Below are 22,772 nucleotides of genomic sequence, written 5' to 3' on the forward strand. Positions count from 1 at the left end.
TTTCTCTTTCAGAAGTCTGCTTATTTGGGTTTGTGAGTCAGGCTACTAAGTCCGTATCAGCTCTCATTTTGCACCTGATTCATGGAAGTCTTTGTCACTTTTATTTGTTGACTAGATTCAGTCTTTATCTTGCACATTACTGAGCTAGGAACTGTAGTTTTCAAGGCTCTCATATCTCATTTTATTCCTATACATGAGGTTCTGTCTTTTAAAAAATGTTTCTTCTGTCATGCCCCTTCTCCCTCTGAACATGTCCTTTTGTGTGCCCTTTAGTGGATTCTAACAAGTCAGTAGAATATGATATGTGATCCATTGTCGTTTTTCTTTTAACTCTTGCTATTTTCGTGGTTTTAACTTTTTCCTTATGACACTAAGCATCAACCTTCCTCCATCAAGCTTGGAATTGCATCTGTTCATGGATGCCTCTTTAGCCAAATAGGTTGCAGTACTAGATACCTTCATATTTTCTGTTTATGGTATTTTGTGGAGTGGATTTTTCATATCAATGACCTTAAGATATAGGCAGTTCAATGAGTCTCTTTGTTACCTCTATGTAGATATCCTTTCTGTATAAATCTTAAGAACATCACTGTTGTATGTTTCATCAACTGATAGATTGGTTCTCACTCATGGGACTTCTGTTTTGTTCTCAAGCCCTGCTTTTGTGCTCATGACAGCAACAAATTGTTGGCCTTTTATTTTCTGGAAGTTTTTACTTTAGTGGGAGATTGGATGTTTCACACCAATCAAATCCTCCCTGTAGTCTGGTCTTTATAGCTTCTGGTGTTTCTGTCAATTTGTTCCCATTTTGAGAGTCCATTTATTGATGTATTTGTGATCCCCCCCCTTCATTTCAAGATTCTGCCTTTTTGGTCTCCACTCTCATGAGCTCATTTATTTAATTTCTATATCTTCACCAGTCCCTTCATAATTTTCTCAGCGTGGTATTCAATGTACCCTGTGGAGAGGTTAATGGTATTTCTGAAGTTGACATTTTTCATTACCCTTTCATGTGTTCACATGAATATTCACCTCTCCACAGAACCACCCACATTCCCAGTGTGTGTTTATTGCCTTGTCAAGAAGGAACTTTTGGTATTCACAAAATGTTAATAGTATACTGTGCTTGAAGTATGTGTTGCTCTTCTCTTAGTAGAGGGCTATAGAATAATGCTGATTGCATCATAGACAGTTCAAGTTATTTTTTATGGGAGTTTCAATTTCATTCAAATGATTTTGCTGCATGCATGAAATTCTTTCACAGTTGTATGGGGTATTAGCTTTTTGTTCTATGGAGAGGTTAGTACCTGTCTGGAAAATTTACTTTTATCTTTAAAGGCCTGGCATGGCCAGGCAGTTATGGCATTTGACTCGGAATCTGAGGGTCACAGGTTCAAATCGCTTTCACATCAAACATGGTGGCCCTTTCAGCCATGAGGATATTATAAGTGACAATCAATCCCACTATTCATTTGTAAAAGTGTAGCCCAAGAGTTGACAGGGGGTGATAGTGACTAGCTGCTTTCCCTCTAGTCTTACACTGCTAAATTAGTGATGGCTAGCACAGATAGCCCTGTGTAGCTTTGCATGAAGTTCAAAAACAAACAAATTAACTGAAAATGTGTTAACAACACTTAAAAGAAATTAATAAGAAAATTACAAAATTTTATTAGCACTATGATATAATGTTGGACTTTATTTCCTAGTCAGAAGGTAATTAAAGATAAATTGAGAAATCGGTTATATTTTCTATAATACTAATACCACTTGAGTGAAGTTGCTTTTTTCATCGTTATACAGAATACTGAGAATGTTGATTATTTAGTGAAAACTTTTCCTGACAACCAACCAAACTCTGTCCAGTTACTCACAGGAACAGCCAGGTAATATCCATAACACTATTCTTTCTTTATTTCTTAAAGTACTTAATAAGGAAATCTAGACAGACATTATCCAGTTTCTCTAAATAATCTATATAACATGTTTTTATCAGTAAATTTACTATCAGATATCAATTATACCAGCTTTTTGTTAGAGAACGTTTTATTGAAATTTCAATTGCAAATGTATAAAAAACAAATTGACTTAATTAACCAATGAAATTAAAAAATAAACAAATTCTTTGAAAATAACTTCAAGATTATTTTTAAATATCTCACAGTGGACAATGTTTGTTGTGGGCTGTCAGTAAGGAAAATAACATGTTTTCTATACTGAATGGTGGTCACCAAGGGATAATTCGAGCTGCTCAGTTGATTGAGGAGGTATAGTATTTAAATAAACCTAATTCATTTTTATTCCAGTTGCTCCTACAAGATAGTTTGTGTTTTAGATTACCATAGTTATTGGTAGTTTTAAAAACTGATTCAAGTAATTTCTGATTAATTTAAATTTAGACTGTAGTTTTCAAATGTAATAGGCCTAACATTAATGTCTTACGATAAGTATAATTATAATGCAATAGTTTATTACTTACCAAAGACATATAGCTATATTGCATCACATTAGAGTTCCTAAATAAGAAATTGCCCAGAAAACAGAATTAGCCTAAATACCTATTATGATGGTTTCTTGTGGTAATCTAACACTAGTCCATACTGACAGTTTAAAGCAGAATTGTTTTCACCAAATGAAAAGTACATGTATAACAATTGGTCTTCACTAATTCTGATTTACTTATTTATCAAATTGTAGAAAATATTCACAATGTTCATTGTTTGTTTTGGATGAGGTTTACTACTCATGTTAAATATCTATTTTCTGTAAGGTTTACTTGTTATATTAAATCTTCATTTTTTTATGAAGTTTACTGATGATTTAAATGTTTGTTGAACTTGAAGCTTACTGATAACATGAAATGTGATGTATGGGGTTTACTAATGATGTATTATTACTATTATTAACAAATATGAAACTAAATTAGTTTTGTTTGTAAAAGTATAAACTATTTTTTACGTAATTGTTCTAAAACTAATATGTATGAAAGATAACTACTGAATATCTTGTGTGGCACAGCTACATTAAAAATAACTTTTTAATTAGTAGTATGTGTGAAAATAATAATAATCTTCTACAAATTTATAGAACAGGTGGAACTTGCACAATACACATTTAACAATATGAGTTGTGTACATATAGTTATAATTTCTAAGTCTTAGAGTACACTGACTTTGGTGACCAAACAATATTCTAAAACTGTCTCTTGGCACATTGATTTATAATCTTTAGACGAAGTTCTAGAAAGTGTAGTTGGCCCAACTATAGTCGAAGATATGTCATTGCTTTCATAAAATACACATTGTTGATTCTTATTCTCAAGAATCTTCTACAAATTTATAGAACAGGTGGGATTTGCACAATACACAATATGAGTTATGTACATTTCTAAATATATATTAAACTGAAACAAAAAGACATTAAAATAATAGTAAATACTTATGTTCATCCTTTCAAGTTATCACTACATCAAAAATACATCATTATCTGTGACTAAATCAACATCAAGATTTACAGTCCTTCTTATTGGTGCTGAAATGATGTATACAGTATTACAAAGGTATTTGTTAATAAAGTATCTTAGTAAGCTGATTGAATAATTTCTGTTAATGCTCATTTTTTTATTTTTATCTCTGGAGTTACTGCAGTTTGGAGAAATTTATTCTATGAATTTCTGTTACATTTCCTGATTTCATTAATGCACTTTTTTTAAAAGTATTCTTCACTTTACATCATTCACATACAGAATTAGACAGAATCATCAGAGATTATATTAAGAATTTGATTGATGAGAGAAGAAACATTTGTTTGGAGGTGTGGATTAGACTGGAGATATTCCTAATGAAATCTCATTAACCATCCCAATTAATTTTTGATACTTGGCTAAACAATTTTTAAAAGATGTTGGAATACTATGGGGAGGGCATGGCATAGCCATGTGGGTTAAGGCATTCAAATCCATGTCACACCAAACATGCTTGCCCTTTCAGCCATGGAGGTGTTATAATGTGATGGTCATTCCCACTATTTGTTGGTAAAGAGTAGCCTAAGAGCTGGCAGTGGGTGGTGATGACAAGCTGCCTTCCCTCTAGTCTTACACTGCTAAATTAGGGACGGTTAGTGCAGGTAGCCCTCAAGTAGCTTTGCACGAAATTCAAAACAAACAAACAAACTATGGGGAGTTTCACCAGCCTTGTAACTCAAGGATAGAATGAACAAATCTTTGCATTCAGAAGAGTGATCAAAGTTAAAGAGGCTAGTAATATAATGTTCCTTTGGAATTGGAGGAGAAGAAAACTTGAGCTGTGCATTCAGTACATTGGGTATTACTGGAATTATAATTATCTTAGACAAAGTATAGTGATGTAGTCCAGCTCATCAGAACTGACTTCAGACAGTTAATAGTCTTGTCTCTGTTTACTGTTTCTTTCACCCTATCTGATTCTTGTGTACACTTCTTTTAATTTTGTTTATTCACCAACAGTTGATACCAATCGACTGTCAAGTACAATTTAATTTCTTTCATTTAAATTCAAGTTATTTCACTTTTAACTTCACCAATATGATAGGCCTACAGTACATGCTAATATATGAATCTTACACATTTTCCAATAAACAGTGTTAATTTTTGCTTCAACATCACACCAAGTCTTGTATCTTTCTTTCAACATGCATAAATTTAAATACTTTACATACTGGGTCTACAAGTCTCTAATTATTGGGATAACTGTGTGCTATGTGAATCCTTGGAATCCCACACTTGAAGTTACTATAGCATAGACTTCACATATTGCTTGAAGACATCTTGTTTGAATATATACAATTTAGCAAAAAGTATTGCCAACTATTGTTTTGCAGCTTGTGGCAAAGGATTGTACAACATTTAAGTATGTGGATCAAGTGCCTTATATGGTTTTGTTCATGAAATTTTACTCTACTGTGAATTATCAGCCTGCATCACCTGCTTCACTCTGTACAGTTTGCATTTAAACTATGCTTTCCTGTTTTCATCTGAAATATATGGACTTAAAACTGCTTCACTCTGTACAGTTTGCATTTAAACTATGCTTTCTTGTTTTCATCTGAAATATATGGACTTAAAACTGATTTTCCTCTGCCATATAATAGTTTTTGTAGTCTTCACATGATACAGTTGGAAATGATCAAATCCTCCCCACTGTTAAAGGATTTAGTCAGTTTAGACACAGCCTGACACATGTTGGGCTTAATAAACCTGGTCAAGTTTATATTCTGTCACCCCCTTTTTTTTTTCTTTTTTTTTTTTTTTTTTGCAAAATTTTGTGCCCAGTTTTCTCATTAGCATATTTGTTGCTTTTTGATTATCTTTTCTCTTATGCTTTTGTAGATTTTGATGACAGTCTAATAAAGCAGTAGACATCAAATGTTTGTTTTTTTTTAATTTTATATTTATTTAATTTGTTTGTGCAATCAAATGAACATGGGTAAAATAGGTAAACATATTTGTATAGTAAGGTTTCTATCCCTATTTGAAAGCCTTCTTTCAAACTTCTTCAGACATTATATTAACGACCATGTTTTAATAATTAAACAACATTAAAGTCTTACAATTTTTGCTGTTATATAACAAATGGAATTTTAATGGCACAGAATTAAACAAGAAGCCTGTACAATTCCACCCATAAAATAATATATAATATAAAGTTACATATTTTGCAGAAAATTAAGTCCTATGCACCTGTAAATTTTTCTGTATAGCTACAAGTGCTGTAATCTGTTAATGATTTGCTAGTTGCTGCATGTAATATTAGTAATATTCCATTCCAAATCATCTGAGATTTAGTTTTAATAATAAAAAGTATTGAAAAAGTTGATAAATAATATTATTAAACTTCAACTGTTTTTGATAGGTGTATCCATCTTCATTGAGGGTAGGTAAAGGTGTTAAGATTTATGTCAAAAACACTGAAAGTAGGACACTTTTATATTTTCTTAAACTGAATTATTAACCTTAAGATATTATTAATTAACCCTTTCACAATGGGCTTGGTATAATATACACAAGTTTGTCTACACATTTGGACACGTTAAGTATTTACACTATAAGTTCTGATACAACATATGTATCTTCATAAAATTTGGTTGGCTTTTAGCAAAGATTACATTTTTTTACACAAAGAAATCACATTTTTTTAATAAAATGTCTTTGCTAAAGATTTGTTTGTGAAAATATCAAGACTGTTTTGTTACTAGTCTGAGTGTAAGGTGCTTTCATGTTATGATGAAAAACTATTATTCCTTCCAAAAATCTCAAGTACTATTTAGATAATCTGTAAAACCTTTCATATACATTTCAAGTATTTGTTTTCAGTAAGAGTGTATTTTATGTTTTCTATATACCTTAACTATGTTTGGTCTGTCACCTAACCATCCTCATAACCATCATAAACAAAAATACAGAAATAAATATAAATTATGCTTTTTTTTCATGGAAGAATGACTACATATTATTACATGAAAATACAAATTTTCAATCAAAGTAACTTAAGTCTCATAACTCTTGTATATTTATTATTATATTGACCTTACAGTCATGCCTAGTTAACATTACATAACTTGCAATGATGTGGTACACGTGCACTTTTTTTACATATCCAATAATATAAGACTGACCTCTAGTTTTCCATATCTTGGCTATGTTTTAATGGACTAGTATCTTGTAGTATACAGTGACATTTCAATTATTATACATTGTATATGTGTATGGATTATTATTTAGAAATAAATGATTAAACTTTTATTTTAAAATGTAGAAAAATTGAACTCAATTGCTGCTGGACATAGGTGGCTAAGCCTTTTAAAATTTCACACATGGAGAATATCAAACAATTTTTATTTTATGTTTCATATATACAGTTGAATAACTATAAAATCATAATTAAATTTTCACGAAACTATAACTTAGTGTTTTGACATCACAAACATCTAATTGTAACCAGTGCTGCCTTCAACATACTATGTTACTCATTAAAATCTCTACTTATGTGTTCTTTTAATATTTACTTTTCAATTAAGAAATTAACTTTGTATAATATTAAAGTTTGAATTATAGTCTACAATTTGATTTTAAACTTGTTGATATAAATTCATAAAATTTTAATGCAATTCAACAAAGGAGATGACATGGCTTTTGATTCCTGACCCATTGCAAAAAGGTTAAGAAACTTTATTGTGCATGGTTCAAATTGAATTGTTTGTGTGCTGTAACATGGTCAGTTAATAGGAAGTTTCAGATAAGGTTGAAAACTTACTACAGAAGTAGCAAAAATCATGTATTTATGTGTTACCAAGGGTAATACGTTGGTGTGTGTAACGTTTCCTTTTGATATGAAAGATCCTGTTCTTCTAAGCTACTAAAGAGATTTATATATATGTTTACTATAGAAAAAAAAATATTGAATTAAAATTACTCTTCTACTCCTAAGTATTTCATTTATTGTAGAGTCAAACAATTTTAACTGGAGCAGAAGATGGCAGGATATGTGTATGGATAAAAGAAACCTCTTCTGAAAACTTCAAGGTAATTTGTAATTATAATTATATTAAGATAAAATTTTATCATGCAAGTCAGTTTATGTTCTCTGAAAGAATGTTTGATTTGAAGCTGCAATGATTTTAAAAGTTAGAATTGTTCAACAAATAGATCAGCATTCTTTTAAGTTTGTTTAGCCTAATGATCTTAAAAAGGTTGAAAATATAATGATTTGAAAGTAACAAATGAAAAGAATATTCAATGCATGGAACTGAAATTACTCAAGATAATTTGTAGCCTGTGATACAAATTGCCGACTTCAATGTTTTAATGGGGAATTATGGTTAGAGTCTCAGTAATTTAAAGGTGTATTACAGCTGTGATTCCTTTAAAGGTTAATGTTATTTTATCTGAGAATATGCTGCAGCAGTCAACATTAAGTGTTTTTAAGGTAATTTTTATTATATGTATAGCACACCTAATTTTCTAAACAAACTGTCTTGTAAACAAGAAACATTATGGTGTTTGATATACAAAAAATATTCTTTATAGAACTAAAATAATAATAATTATGTATGTAGAGTTACATTTGTTGTGGAGATGCACTCTTGATCCTTGAACAGATTATCTTTCTCCATAATAGTAAGTGGGTTGCCTTAAATTAATTTTCTTAGCTAGTGGAATGCATTAAACATATTTTTTTTAAGTATTATTTAGGATACCTAAAGTGTGTTTTCCAAATAAGTGGAATGCTGAAACATATTTTCTAAGCTAGTGTTATTTGATATAAATATTTTCTTTGTTTAATAGAGTTTTTATGGTTAAGTTGACCTTTTTTAGGGGTATTAAAAGAAATTATGGCTTACTGAATATCCAATAAAATTTGGATCCCCTTTTTTTGTCATTGACCTGCTGATGATCCATCAGTCATGTTTGAGTTGAAAGAGTATGTTAGTGAGGTTTTACTGTGTTTTATTTTAACATCAAGCTATCATCACAATGAGGGAAGAACATTATTAAAGACTGGTTTTCATGACAGATTTTTTTTATACGATCAGTAACTTGTATTTTTGAAATGCATAATTATCATACGTAACACTTCGTGGCTTGCATTCTCATTTTGACAGTTTTACGCTACTGGCATTTATAATTAATCTAGTTAGAATCTATAGTTTCCAAAATCTGAGTAATTAGAATTTATTGAATAAAGTTCATTCACTACTTATATCATCATCTATGAATATTTGAAAACATTTCCAACTTTTTTAGTCATTGTTCTTCCAAGTAAACTAGAGTTGTAGTTCTTTTAAACACAGAACAAATTATTTCTCTTTGTTTTGTAAGAAGAAAAATAAAGATAATAGTGGTTTTGAGAATTTTAATAGACTGCAACTAACTGTTGAAAGAAAAGATGACATTTTGGCTTCTGGACCTGTAAAAGTCCTGAGTATAGAAGTAAAAAAAAATGTCTCCTCTTCTTTCAACAGGAAATTCCAGCCCATTAAAAATTTCAAACTTATTATGTCTACTGTGCATGAAGTTCTACTGAAACAAGAAAATGGTTTTCTTAAGAATGTGCATACAACTTAAATATATGTACTGATGTACCTTGATGTCTTTTACTTTTTATGCAACAAAATATGGTAGAACTCTTCCCACCCACTAGAATAAAAGGTATATACTATTGCAAGTAATGTCACCATATGTTATTTTAACTTGTAATTTCATTAAATTGTAGCATTTTAGAAAGAAGACTTTAGTTATTGAAAAAAAATGTTAATGTTTTTAATGAATGAATGATGTGTTAATATCAAGTGATATTAAACACTGTTGTGTAGGTTTTCATGATACTCTATAAATGTATTGTTGTTAATGACTGAATGCTATAATGTGTTAATGTCAACATTTAAAGAAATGCTACTAAGTAGTTTTTCCAGGTACTTTATAAATGTAATGTTGTTAGTGAGTGAATATTGTATTATGTCAGATTCTAGTGACATTAAATACTAGAATGGAAATTTTGTAATAAATTGCATACTGATGTTAAATTTAAATTCTCCCTACCAATAGAGTTCTTAGACAAGTTAGTTATTAATAGGTGTATTATGAGCTCTGTATCTGTAGAACTAAGAACAAACTGTGTATTATTAGACTGTTAATAGAAATTATATTCGTTCTAGCTACAGAACTTTAAACAAGCTGGGTATTACTAAGTTGTTAAAAAACAAAACCAGTTGAGTGTACCTGTTAAAGGAGTAGAAATTGTATAAATAAGAATATTTCCCTCCCTTTTTTTCTTTTGTTTTATAATCCCTAATGATCTCAGTAGGGGCTAATTGTATACCCTACTTTATAATAAGTAATGATTGTCTTTTTTAATTTAACTACTTGTGTGTCTAATTCAAAGCCAAAAGACTATAAAAAAGTAGAAATATTCAGGGTGTTATTTTATCCTCCTTTTTGACAAAAATCCTAAAACAAAACAGCCAGGTAAACTGTTAGGCCCCTTTTATTTACCACAATAAAAATGATGGTAATCAAGCCAACCAACTCTGGGTAATAAATTCTAATACACATACACGTGTGTAAGGGGTCATCTTTACAGAAAGATAGTATTCTCTATAGCTGTGAAAATGTAATGAAGCTGGGTATTATTCCACTGCTTAAGAAATTTTCTCCCTATCTATAGAACTATAAATAAACTGTATGTTATTAGGTGTTAAAGAAAGGAAATTCTTTTTAACTGTAGAACTCTACACAAGCTGGGTATTAGTAGACTGTCAAAGAAATGATATGCCTTCCTATCCATAGAACTACAAGCAAGCTGTGTATCATTGGCCTGTTAAAACAGATTATATTCTTCCTGGACATACAAGATGAATAATATTGGTCTTTGTACTAGTGATGTTTTCTTTACCAATGTAACTATAAATACGTTGTTGTTTATCGGGTTCCAGAGACTACATTCTCCATATGTTTTAAATTGTAAACAAGTTCAAATTAGGTTATTTGTGAGATAACTCTTTTATGTGTGAGATGATATACATGCAGCATTTTAGAACACAAAAAATGTACATTTTTTTCCAGCATTGTTTATAATACAAAGATAACTGACATCTCTTTTGAAAATTAAAAAATTTTTTTTTTAAATTACAGGCTCTGTCTGGAATTAAAGAAAAGCTTTCCAAATACAGGATACAACCGTACTAAGAATACAAAAAGTTTAACAGTTGAAGCCACGTGACATCATAGACATTAAGATTTTGTGTCTACGATGCATGATGAACCTTTAAATCAATATTTTTATGAATTTATTTAAGAAAAAAATACTATTTCACATTCATCAAAATGTTGGAAGTTTGATATTGTATGACAACACTGATTGATGTATTCTGTGGATTACAAAGTATTCAGATCCCTTGTCACAGAGAAAATGCATTGACCATATTTGAAATCCTATTGTTGACCAATATGTGTATACTATAATTTTTTATGATAGGAAAAATATAGATATAAAACAAAAAGATAATAAAAATGGGAATACAGCTGCTAAAATTGAAATGTGAAATAAATGATATGTGAAACCTGCTGGCTTTAAGAAGTAAAAGTAAAATAATGGTAGGTATTATTATATTAAATATTTAAATAGAAAACACAATAACAATAGCTTGAAAGCAGTATAAAATGTCTTTGATTGTACTGGATACTCACATCCTAACAGTGAATAGTGATGATAGATGACATTACTCATGCTACCTTTGCTTAGGTTTGGATGAGAGTTTGTAATGGCAAGGTGTGTATCAAGATAACCTTATTTTAATTAAACACTTTGAATATATCAAATAGTTTTAATTCCAAAGAAAAATAGTAAATCCTAAACGTTAATTCTGAACTTTTCATCTCAATAAAATGTGTTAACCAAGTATCAAAATAACCTAAAACTACCAAATAATCCAAAGCAAAAATTCTGAAGACAAATATTTTTCATACTAGAGGTTTTTACTTGTCTACTAAAAGTTCAGACTATCTTTACTTCTAATACAATGATTAAAACCTCCTAAGAGCAAATTATAAAGTAAGATCCTTGACACTAGGGTTTCACTATTTAAACAGGTACTGAATTAGTTAAAACTGAAGTTATCAAAATTATTATATTGAGGACTTTTTAAATTCGATTTTGGTAATATTTACAAAATTGGCAAGAATAATCTATTTTAATCACAAGTGAATGAAAAAAAGTAAACTTTGAGGAATCTTTGAAGTTTTTATCTACTCAACATTTTGTTTTGTTTCCTCCTTTTTCAAGAAATTATATTTTTTAAATGTAGAGGACCTTTCATCCAAAAGTCTGGTTGTCATGAAGGTGGGCATATTTTTTGGTAGACATTAAGACTATAATCAAGGATTAATGTTGATGATAACTAGTAAGATTTCAGCCACATGTCACAATCAACAGCTTTTTTCATAATATATGGGTACAGTGTATTTAACTACTTGTAAACTAGAGGTTACATTTGCCTTATTAATTAATTTTACAATAAAAGTATAGAATATGCAGTTGGGTGCTAGATTACCCCATATATGATTTATCAATTGCCACTTCCTTCAACTAAATAGAATATAATATTAACGTTTTACTACAACGAATTGGATGTTGGACATGGCAATTCTCACTCAGGTCAGCAGAGACGGACACAGATTTGCCAGTATCGCAGCACGAGTTTAGTCCTAACACAGTGTGATCGGAGTTGACAAAAATTTACTTTTATGAAGGATGTATCGTATATATAAATACAAGTCTGCAGTATGGCTTAAACTTACCTTACAACTATTAAACCCAACACATCTGACTGTGGGATCATGCCTATTCTCTAGACCACTACTTTTAAATACCTATTAGTGTTTTGATTGAAATCTAACAGGCTTGACAGACAACCAGGGGCTCTCAGAAATAATTGCTCTCGTAATTCAGGCTTAATATTATACTTAGTGAGCAATATGGGTTTTACAGATAGCGGCAAAATGGTACTAGGTTATAAGGGATTTAAATTAACCAAGAGTTTTTAATCATGAATAATAATGTTGAGTTAAACTTTGAAGTCGCCTGAAGATATTCGGAAACGTTGTGGATGTGGAGATTGTTTTCTTGACTGTAATGATAAGACTTTCAAAGCGGTTCCGTCGCCTTGATTTCCATTTAAATCCCCCCACCCCTCCTGGCAAAAGTTCTTCGTATGCCCATTGTCTTTGACTTCATATTCCAGTAGATATCATTCTGTACTAAAATTCGTTAAGCACAACGTGGAAAACTATTAGGCTTCCCCACTTATCAGTGCAAGTCGTTTAATAACTTCCAATTTCATGACCTGTTGCCTCAAAAACGCCCTTTGCGTTTGAAACAAGTAGTACATGTAAAAGACTTAAAACACTATAAAGTGAGTGCGAAAATCTAAACCTGTTTTGCTCTATAATACTTTATTTAATTATACCTCTTACTCTTTTTCATTCATTCATTACAACTTATGACGTCACAATCTCTCGTTCTTGAAAATGATCGCGTGGAATTTTTGTACCTGTCAGCTCACATTTAGTCCAATTACAATAATTTTTTAGCAGTTACATTTTGTAACTGTTACATGCAATTTGTTTTTGTTTTTTGAATTTCGCACAAAGTTACAAAACGGTTATCTGCGCTAGCCGTCGCTAATTTAGCAGTATAAGAGGGAAGGCAGCCAGTCATCATCAACCACTACCAATTCTTGGGCTACTCTTTTTACCAACGGATAGTAAAATTAACTGTCACAATATAACGCGCCCACAACTGAAAGGGCAGACATGTTTGGTGTGACGGAGATTTGAACTTTCGACTCTCGGACTGGGAGTCGAGCGCCCTAACCACCTGGGTATGATGGGTTTGATACATACAGAAAGAAACACAAACAGTTTATTTTAATATGAACAGATAGTTCATAGTTAAACTACATAGATTATTTTACATGAAGAGTGAAATGATTGCAAGGTAACACAGGAACGCTGATTCCAAGCCCCCTCATCTTTTATATAAAATGTTGCTTTAACCTTAACCTTGGTTTAAAATCGAATCTTAACATAGTCTATTAACATCCACATTTCGAAAAATAAAATTAACCTTACAATTTTAAACTAGTAAATTCAGAGAAGATAAAAATAATAAGTCGTCTTGGTTAACTGGTTATTGCTCTGTGGAGGTGCAGATAAATCGCATTGATGAGAAAAACTTTAAAAAAATATTAAATAATACATTATTATTAATACATTATTAAAATGTATTAGAATAATTGTATAAACTAATTATTTGTTCTATGGGTATGGTGAAATAACATTATTTTGTTGTCGAATGTATATTAATTATCGTTGTAGAAATAAATACTCATGAAACTACCCTAAAGGTGTTACAAAATTTCAAAAAATAAAATCCTTTATTTAAAAATAAGTTCAAATAACCAATAACTACGAAAACAAGCTGATAAACTGTATTCTCATGAATTATATCTTTGTGCGACAGTTATTCTCTGAGTATGAGAATCTAGTATATAAGCGTGTTAAGGCGTTTGACTCGTAATCTGAGGTTTGCGGGTTCGAATCCCGGCCGCGCCAAACATACTCGCCCTTTCAGCTGTGGGGGCGTTATAATGTAACGGTCAATCCCACTATTCGTTGGTAAAAGAATAGCCCAAGAGTTGGCGGTGGGTGGTGATGACTAACTGCCTTCCCTCTAGTCTTACACTACTAAATTGGGGACGGCTAGCGCAGATAGCCTTTGAGTAGCTTTGCGCGAAATTCAAAACAAACAATATAAGACCGTTCTTTAAACATAGATTAAGACTGTTAAAATAATATGAAACATCATAATACATTTTAGTTATTTAAATATTTAGTTTTTTAATTTTCATGAAGGTGTTCTACGTGTTGTTGACGATACTCTTGTATATCAGATATGCAAAGACCATAAACTTGCAGTTATCTTCTACATTAAAGAAAGGTTACATACTTCTAGTTTTGGCTTTTTTTCTGTGTCGTGTTTTACTGGTATGAACCTATATTCAATAAAGTGGGTGGCAGAGAGACTTGTACAAGATCGTGTGAGTTATTATCACCCTTGAATATTTGAAGTAAATGATTATCAAAATAAAAGATCTAAAGATTGGGTAATAAGAAAGCTAATTAGATACGTACCAAAAGAGCCATTTCGTCCGGGACTCAAATTTAGACACTTGTTTTTTGATGTTTGTTAAGTTTCTCAACTAATTTTGTGTACTTTCCAATCAGCTTAGAGCTGCAAATTAAATATTCAAATTATGTTTCACCTTTATCGTAGGCTAATGATTGTCTTATTTTGTTTTCATGTGCCATCATTTATTATTATAATAGTAAGAGGCCTCTCTGAACCTCTGAAAGGGCTTGGATGACACCATACTAGAAGCTTGGTTGAATTAGCAATATGGTAATCAATTGCTTTTTGTCTTATCCAATTACAGCAACATGTATTATTCTTGCATTCGTCTTTGTCCTATGTAGACCTGATATTTTCCTGTTTTTTGTTCCAGCATCATTTGAAGTCTCACAACTAAATTATAAGCTTGCTAATTAAATAAAAACATACCCTTTATCAGTGATGAAGAACTCTGTTTTAACTGTTCATTTTTATTTCTTTAGTTCATTTTGACTCTCGCTCCTTGCATACCATTTCTAAAACTTGTGTTTTGCAAATGCTTAATACCGTTTTCATAAAACAGTTAAAGGACAATTTAGATTTTATTATTTTAGTTATCACAAGGCGAAACTTCTGGTATAAAATAACGAAAATCATCCCTCAGTTTACGTTTTTTTCAATGTAAACTGAATATCTGAAAAGCAAATGCTCATACTTGATCAGAAGTGGGTTTGCATCTTTATAATTCACGAGTCACCATCGCTGATAGTATGATAGTATTCTATCATAAGATACGATTACTACGAACGTCTAGAAAAGCCTGACGTCAGTAATGTGTACTAAAACCCAGAGTATTTATAAGGTAGTACAGAATTTTAGATCACTTCTGTAAAAGTTTCGAAGAGCTGTTTCCAGGTCATCTATAGTACCGAACGTCACTTGATGATATGCGACACGTATTCATAAAGAACATCTCATACATGTGTGAGATTGAGGTCAAGTGAAAGTGCAGACAATTCCTCATTTTCGTAGAAACATGTTGGATCAATTACGCCAACGTGAGGCCCCAAGCATGATATGATTCTTATAAGTGATCATTAGCAATTGTGGCATTCTACCAGATACAGAGGACAGTAAGGTCTTTATGGTTTATTCCTGTCTATAATACAATTCACTATTGTAATATGCACTGTATTTCATATGAATGAAGTTGGATGTGGTTCCAGATTTTTCACAAACAAGTATGCATGTCCTATTTGCGACAGTGTGAAACATGATTAACTTCTAAAAAAAACAAAAAAAAACTCATCTCTCGGAGGTAAATTCGAAACATTTTGGACCCACTACAAGTGGAGTGTTTTGTGTCTTGCTGTAAACGGATGCACCCTAATGGCGTCTACATACAAGCTGATACTGTGACTAAACATCTGATTACTTTTTGGAACAGGTACACTTCAAACGCACAAGTATTTATGTAACTGTATCATCAATTTGTAAGTAGTTCTACATTCTGTCAATGACGATGAGATGTTTGTAGGTATTTTGTTTTGTTTCTTTGTTGTTAAGCTTAAACAGTCATAATGAGGTGCCCACCATGGATATCGAAACCAGATTTTTTAGCAGTGCTATTTTAGCTTATTAATTTAATACACCTATTAAAAACTGATTAACCAGTGTGAATGACGATTACTGACAAAATATATTTTTTATGTTATTTTAACACTGGATTTTATTTTCAAAACTGTCAAAAGATGGGGCGATAAATATTTTATTTTGCAGCCATCGTGAACCTGAGAGGAAGCTTTTATTTTATGCTTGGCCAAAAATACAAATAATAATATATAAAGCAAAGCTCATAAAATTATTTTTAACTTATTTTTATTCCCTTATTTAAAGATTAGGTTTAAATAACATTTATTACGATAATCTTAAACTATACTCTTTATGTAATTGTTAGTTTAAATACTTAACTATTTTTTCAAGTTTGTTATTATTTTTTGCAACAATTACCTAAGGCTCTTTTTTACCCTAGTTGTTTCAAGTCGGTCAGTGGGAGGTTTGTAAGCTTACAACGCTAAAATCCATTTTTTGATTGTCTGAGGTAGACGCAGCAGGTAAGCCACTATGGCCCTTCTTTAAAGTAAACTTAACTGAGTTATAAATTCTTATTTCTAAACCAACAAATAATATTAACGATAATTTTCGACAAATAAAAGTATCTCTTTGCGTGTGTGTGTGACTGAACTATATTTTGTATTATAAACTTTGTGAAAAAGAGGTTTTGTGTGGGAATTTAGATATTTGTTTCTATTTTGAAATGTATGTTTAAGCCACTTCAAAAATATTCCACAAGGGCTCTTAATCTTATCTGTTTTACAGCCTACACATAGCACTCCTTTCACGTGGTTAGCGCTATTTTTATTTTATGATGGAAGGAACTTTAGCCATGAGCTACAAGGTATAAGAGGCGTGCGTCCTCTTTGCTTTTACATTAATTAATTTAATTGGGTTTTATTATCAATTATTGGCCTAAATATCTCACGTTCAGTCGTTCAAAGAGAAAGGTTGAAAAGGTATAACCTACGAGTAAACCAGAATTTCGAAGCAGATACTGAGAAGTAGGATAACTTAACAAATCAGTATGTGAATACGAATCACCTTCAAATCTCGCAAAAATATTTTTTTTTCTGATGGCGGAAAGTAAGAGGTTGGAATCAGACATTGCCCAGCATCGCAGCGTTAAGTTGTCGTCCATTCTTCATGCTTTCAATGCACCCTTGAGTGAGGAACAAGCCTGGGCAGTGCTTTATCAAGCAGTAAAGTTTCTTATAACGAGGTGGAATACCCCAGGGAGTAACGTTTTCTGTATAACGAACGTGTCACAGCTTCAACTAGCTGTTGACGGATCCATACATAAGTCTACTGACCAATGGTCTGATCCACCAAGTAAGTTATCGTGTCAAATTACTACGTCTTTGTGTATTGTTAAAAATCTATGTTGCTAATTTTTCTTTTCTGTGTGTGTAGACTAATTTGCTAGTGCTAGAGAGAACTACATATGTATGTGTGTTTAGTTTTTATATTAATACTGCCTGTTTGCATGTTGGCCACTCAGCATGTATCCAACAATTTGTTACGCTCTTGTTATTTTTTCACCGAGTATTTCCTAAAAATAATAACACTATCAGTTTGACATTTTGTCTAAGCAATAAGATCCTAGGCGGGACAGCGGTAAGTTTACGGACTTAACAATGTTAAAATCTCGGTTTGATTACCTGGGGCGGGTATAAAAGACCGTCCGATATCGTTTTGTTCTAAAAAATAAAGTGATAAACAAACTGACCAATGATAACATCAATATTCTCATACATATAATAATAAAAAATTACTTAGGTTCGAAAAGTATTATGTTATTCGTATGTTCAATAGTGGTCGTTAAATAAGGGTGCCGAAAGTGGCCAATCGATTGGTGTGCTTGGATTGTGAATCCAATGATTCATGTCTCCCAACCCGTCTCCCCCCTCTGGGACAGTGGTAAGTCTACGGATTTATAACGCTATAATCAGGGATTTGATTCCACTCGGTAGATACAGCAGATAGCCCGATGTGGCTTTGCTATAAGAAAAAGCACACACGTTTCTCAGCCTGTTTTCGCAAAAACGTGCTGTGCTCTTTGAGACCACAGGTGCGCTATAAGAAAGCAGTTAAACTGTTTGAACAGCTGCCTTCTCTCCAATTAATCGGCTCAAAACCAGCCACGTCTGTGTTTGCACAGACCTTTCAGCAGCGTTATACAAAAATTTCGAAAAAAAATTAATTAAATACACCATAAAAGCTTACTAAATATTTCTAGTGGTCAGTTTCGTTATCCTTGTTGTGGAATACGCTTGAATATAATCAAATTTTAAAATAATATTAAAAGAAATTTCTAAAATAAAAATAAAAATGATGTGTTTTCAAAGAGAAAGAATAAGCAAAATGTTCTTATTCCACTAGGGTGTTTTTGTTTGTTTTTTTTAATTTCGCGCAAAGCTACACGAGGGCTATCTGCGCTGGCCGTCCCTAATTTAGCAACGTAAGACTAGAGAGAAGGCAGCCAGTCATCACCACCAAAGAATAGTGGGATTGACCGCACATTATAACGCCCCCGCGGTTGAAAGGACGAGCATGTTTGGTGCGATGGGGATTCGAACCCGCGACCCTTAAATTACGAGTCGAACGCCTTAACCCACCTGGCTATGCCGGGCCTAACTAGGATGCTTATCTGATGAAAATAGATTAGTTTGTTTTTACTTATCAGGTCAATTTGTTATTAGGCTTAACGGCCAATTGGGCTACAAATCACATATTACAGTGAAATCATATCCAGGTGATCGACACATTCTGGTCTAGTACGATGTTTCGTTCACCAAAAAAAGCAAACCAAAATAACAAGGTACGATGTTCCGATCAACAAAACAAAATCAAGTTAACATGTGGATTTGAGAAAAAAAATCATTAATTAAACTCAAAAAATGAAAAAAGTATCTGATGAAATGATTTGTATATTCTAAAGGTAGTATTGCCTAGTGTAAATCATTTTACTCACATAAGCTGGTAATTATGTATTATTTATTTCCGAGAATCTTTACTGTATATTATTAACACCCTTTAAAGTTTTAATCCACAAGCATTTAATAAGACAACTCTAAAACAGCTGCAATACAGGCTTTTGTTCTTTTGTAGTTCGAAGTTATCGTTGTACGTTCGTAAGCCTATTGTTTGTTTGTTTAGAATCAAGCATAAAACTACACAATGGGATATCTGTACTCTGCCCACCACAGGTATCGAAACCCGGTTTTTAGTAGTGGGAATCGGTAGACATACCGCTGTGCCACTGGAGAAATCGTAGGCCTACCATCAACTCGTAGGAGGACAAAAGAAGAAAAATAGTCAACTATTTTCAGCTCCGTATTTAGTCTGTTCGAGTGTATTAATTTATTCCATTACGCTATAAAATGTATTATCATACAGCAATCAGTGAAAATTTTTGAGACGTTTTGAAAAATCATAGTGTAAAAATAGCTTAAAAATTTCACTTCATTAAAAAATGTAAGAGTTAAAACTATTCATATAGTTTTCTTATAGGTGACATTTAATGATTTATAGAGAGTTACAACATTTTATCAGCTAACTAATGTAGATAATGTTACAAAATGAGAAGCGACAGGAGATAAGAATATAGTTGCAAATAAAAAGAACCCTAAAGGATTATCAGCTGTTGGAATATTTTGAAAGCTGTGTCAATCAAATTATTGTGATATAAGAAGCTTACCGTGTAACGACTTCTGGCACACTTTTGATGTTAAGAGATGACATTAGTTATTAATTTATGTTCATGATGAGAAGTTTAATGTTACGATGTTAAACGTCTTGAAGGGTGGCATAGCAATAGAGACCAACAGGTCAAATTTTCGAAATAAAAGCCTAGATACATTGCATATGTTTTGTTGTTGTTATTTTCTTTTAAAATTTGTATTAAGTAATTCATTTTAGATTTCAAATCATAATGTTGTATTGTATATAAACTGCGGGAGTTGAGGATGCTAGCGTTACCAGTCGTTAAGAATTGGCGCTTTTGTGATACGAGTATCTTAATCGCTGGTCTTTGAAAGCTCCCACTGTGTGCCTTCTCATTTTCTGCAGCGTTCAAGTAATTACAGTTTTAAAAAAAAAAATCACTCCTGATCAGTTTTTAGATAATACCAGACCAGGCATGTAATATAGCTGTAAATCTGTTGCTATACACAGATGAAAGTATGGATGTGTTGGCGAATTTCGTCAACACTACATCTGCTGTCTTGCTACTAGCGAGTGAAACTAAATGGTGAATTTTATGTCGTTTGTTCTTTGAATTTTCTGCAATAACCTTATAATCTTGGTGTAAAAGGAGATCAACTTTGATCATGCAGATGATAAGTAATTTCGTGATTTGTTGCTGGAACTGATAGTATCAGAGGCAGCATTGACCAACCAATCACATCTGCCGAATAACCCAATCCATCCTCATTGATCTAGCTATGGTGCTAACACAAGTCCTATCCACAGTATTACCATCATGTCTGCTATTACTATTATCACTCTCTCAGAAGAAAGAAACATGAACTCTACATGGTGTGTTAATTTTTGTTATGTTTGAGAGGAGAGTAGTGGATTCAAAGAGGAGAAACATCCATCTCTGGAAGAATAATAAAGTTCCAAAACCAATAGTTCACCATTTTCTTCATGCCATGGCAGCCATTTTAGTTCAACCTCAGCTGGTGGTCAGATGAAAACTCAATCAGTTAAACTCTCAACCTCCATTCTCCTTCATCTGGCACTTGAGGACTTGACATAACAGAAGTATAATGTAAAGTCCGGTATGCAAAGTAAAGTGAAGCCTTGAAGACTTAATACAAGCAGGAAGCAGACCCCAAAATTGATATAACGAGAGGTCAACCATCAGAAGTACAAAATAGCATGGAGAATCGTTTTCAGCTCACAAAGTCCTTGCTGAATATAACGTCAACAGAATGAAAAACATCTTCAGCTTTAGTGGAAAGTTTATTTTCCTCGTAAATCTTGCTTTCTTGTTTTTTTATTTTATAATTATATTCATTCTTAATAAATTCACATGTTATGATCCAGAAGAAAATTATATTTTATTTCTGAACATAAAAATCCTGTAAATGCATTATATGATTTACTTTGGTTAGAGTACAACATTAGAAGTGACCCCCCTTTCAGTGGCATAATGGTATATCTGCGAACTCACACCGCTAGAAACCGGTTTTTCTATACCTGTGGTGGGCATAACACAGATAGCCCATTGTGTAGTTTTGTACTTAATTTCAAACAAAAAGTGCCGAAAAATTTAAGATGTCAAAATTAGAAAGGTTATGAAGTTTACCTTTGTTTTTATATTACGCATATTTTACATATAAAGTTAAGTGTTTTACTGAACATTTATACAGATTACATTGTACTTCCATATGTACACAACGTCTCACTTCCTACTGCCTTTAACAGACGTTGTGGGTTTAAACATTCACCTCCTCACCCTTGCGTTGATTTTCCATGATGGTTAACTTGTTTAAAATTAGGGTTTAGAATCTTGCTTGATAGATGGGATATCCTCAAGCTTTCTTGGGTACTGTTACCACAAGTTTTGTTCGGTTATAATTACGGATGATTAACTAGAAAAGTAAATGCATTAAATGATTATACATAAACATAATATATGACGTACATATCACGCTTGAAAAAAAATCCTTCTACAACTAGGATGGAATGTTTCTTTACTTAGATATATCCATACATTTTATTGTAAAGTTTGGTGTACGTGTTCTGCATGTGCACCTACCAGGCATAATCATGATAAACTGAATATACTAATGACGTGAATTTAAACTTATCCTTTTGGCTAGGAAGAAGTTAAATACTAAAACGATTATCTTATAAATATTGTGCCTTGTTTGGTTACATTTTCTGTATCAGCTTCCATAAGCTTATTTTAAGGGATAAGAAAGAAGCTTGTAGAGGTTGGTATTAGAAGGGGGCCTCTCTCTGGTACATGCTTATTTATTATGGCCATTGTCTAAATTTGTGAGATATCGCCCTAGGACTGTGATTTGACCTAAAAAGTCTTTTCCGCCCGCCATGATGAGTCCTGGTATTGGGCAAAAGACCCATAGTTTTGTGTGATGTTAATGCTCTGGTTAATTAATAATAATTGGTGTTAAAATAAATAAATAATGTTTCATTAGTTATCCTAATTCTGATTTATAAACGATTTATAAAAATTACATTTTGGCAACTTAATATAAGTTACCAAGCTTAGAAGTCATTATGGTTGTTTTTTCATGTAGCTTTGAATTTGAAATACACATTAGGGAATGTGGCTTGGTTCTTTAAAGTTACCTTTCTCTGTTTCTTCAGTGCATAAAATGTTGCTGATAGTAATTTGATAGGAGGACTTTTGATGTTACTAAAAGGAAGATTAGCAGTCTGGCATCAACAGCCATGAAAAGATACCAGACATTGTTTAACTTCTGA

The 22,772-nt window shown here is 32.0% G+C and overlaps 2 protein-coding genes across 6 annotated transcripts in view; both read left to right on the plus strand.

Annotated features, from left to right (window-relative positions):
• Positions 1 to 11,062, plus strand: part of LOC143250757 (WD repeat-containing protein 89) — a 45,450-nt gene extending 34,388 nt beyond the window's left edge. The window contains exons 11-14 of one of the 5 annotated variants that reach the window (XM_076501715.1): positions 1,801 to 1,883; positions 2,162 to 2,264; positions 7,478 to 7,555; positions 10,664 to 11,062. In XM_076501715.1, coding sequence (XP_076357830.1) covers positions 1,801 to 1,883; positions 2,162 to 2,264; positions 7,478 to 7,555; positions 10,664 to 10,717 — 318 coding nt within the window. In that variant the 3' untranslated portion in view covers positions 10,718 to 11,062. Of the gene's footprint in view, positions 1 to 1,800; positions 1,884 to 2,161; positions 2,265 to 7,477; positions 7,556 to 8,088; positions 8,188 to 10,256; positions 10,387 to 10,663 lie in introns of those variants that run through there. The other 4 variants (XM_076501716.1, XM_076501714.1, XR_013028357.1 and 1 more) reach the window with 4 other exon arrangements.
• A 5,435-nt stretch (positions 11,063 to 16,497) lies between these two features.
• LOC143251291 (protein spire homolog 2-like) overlaps positions 16,498 to 22,772 on the plus strand; it is a 59,888-nt gene continuing 53,613 nt past the window's right edge. Inside the window, exon 1 of the mRNA XM_076502729.1 lies at positions 16,498 to 17,645. Within this exon, the coding sequence (XP_076358844.1) occupies positions 17,390 to 17,645 (256 nt within the window). The 5' untranslated portion in view covers positions 16,498 to 17,389. The remainder of the gene's footprint in view (positions 17,646 to 22,772) is intronic.

This window comes from Tachypleus tridentatus, chromosome 5 (genome assembly GCF_004210375.1).
Source record: "Tachypleus tridentatus isolate NWPU-2018 chromosome 5, ASM421037v1, whole genome shotgun sequence".
Classification (NCBI taxonomy): Eukaryota; Metazoa; Arthropoda; class Merostomata; order Xiphosura; family Limulidae; genus Tachypleus; species Tachypleus tridentatus.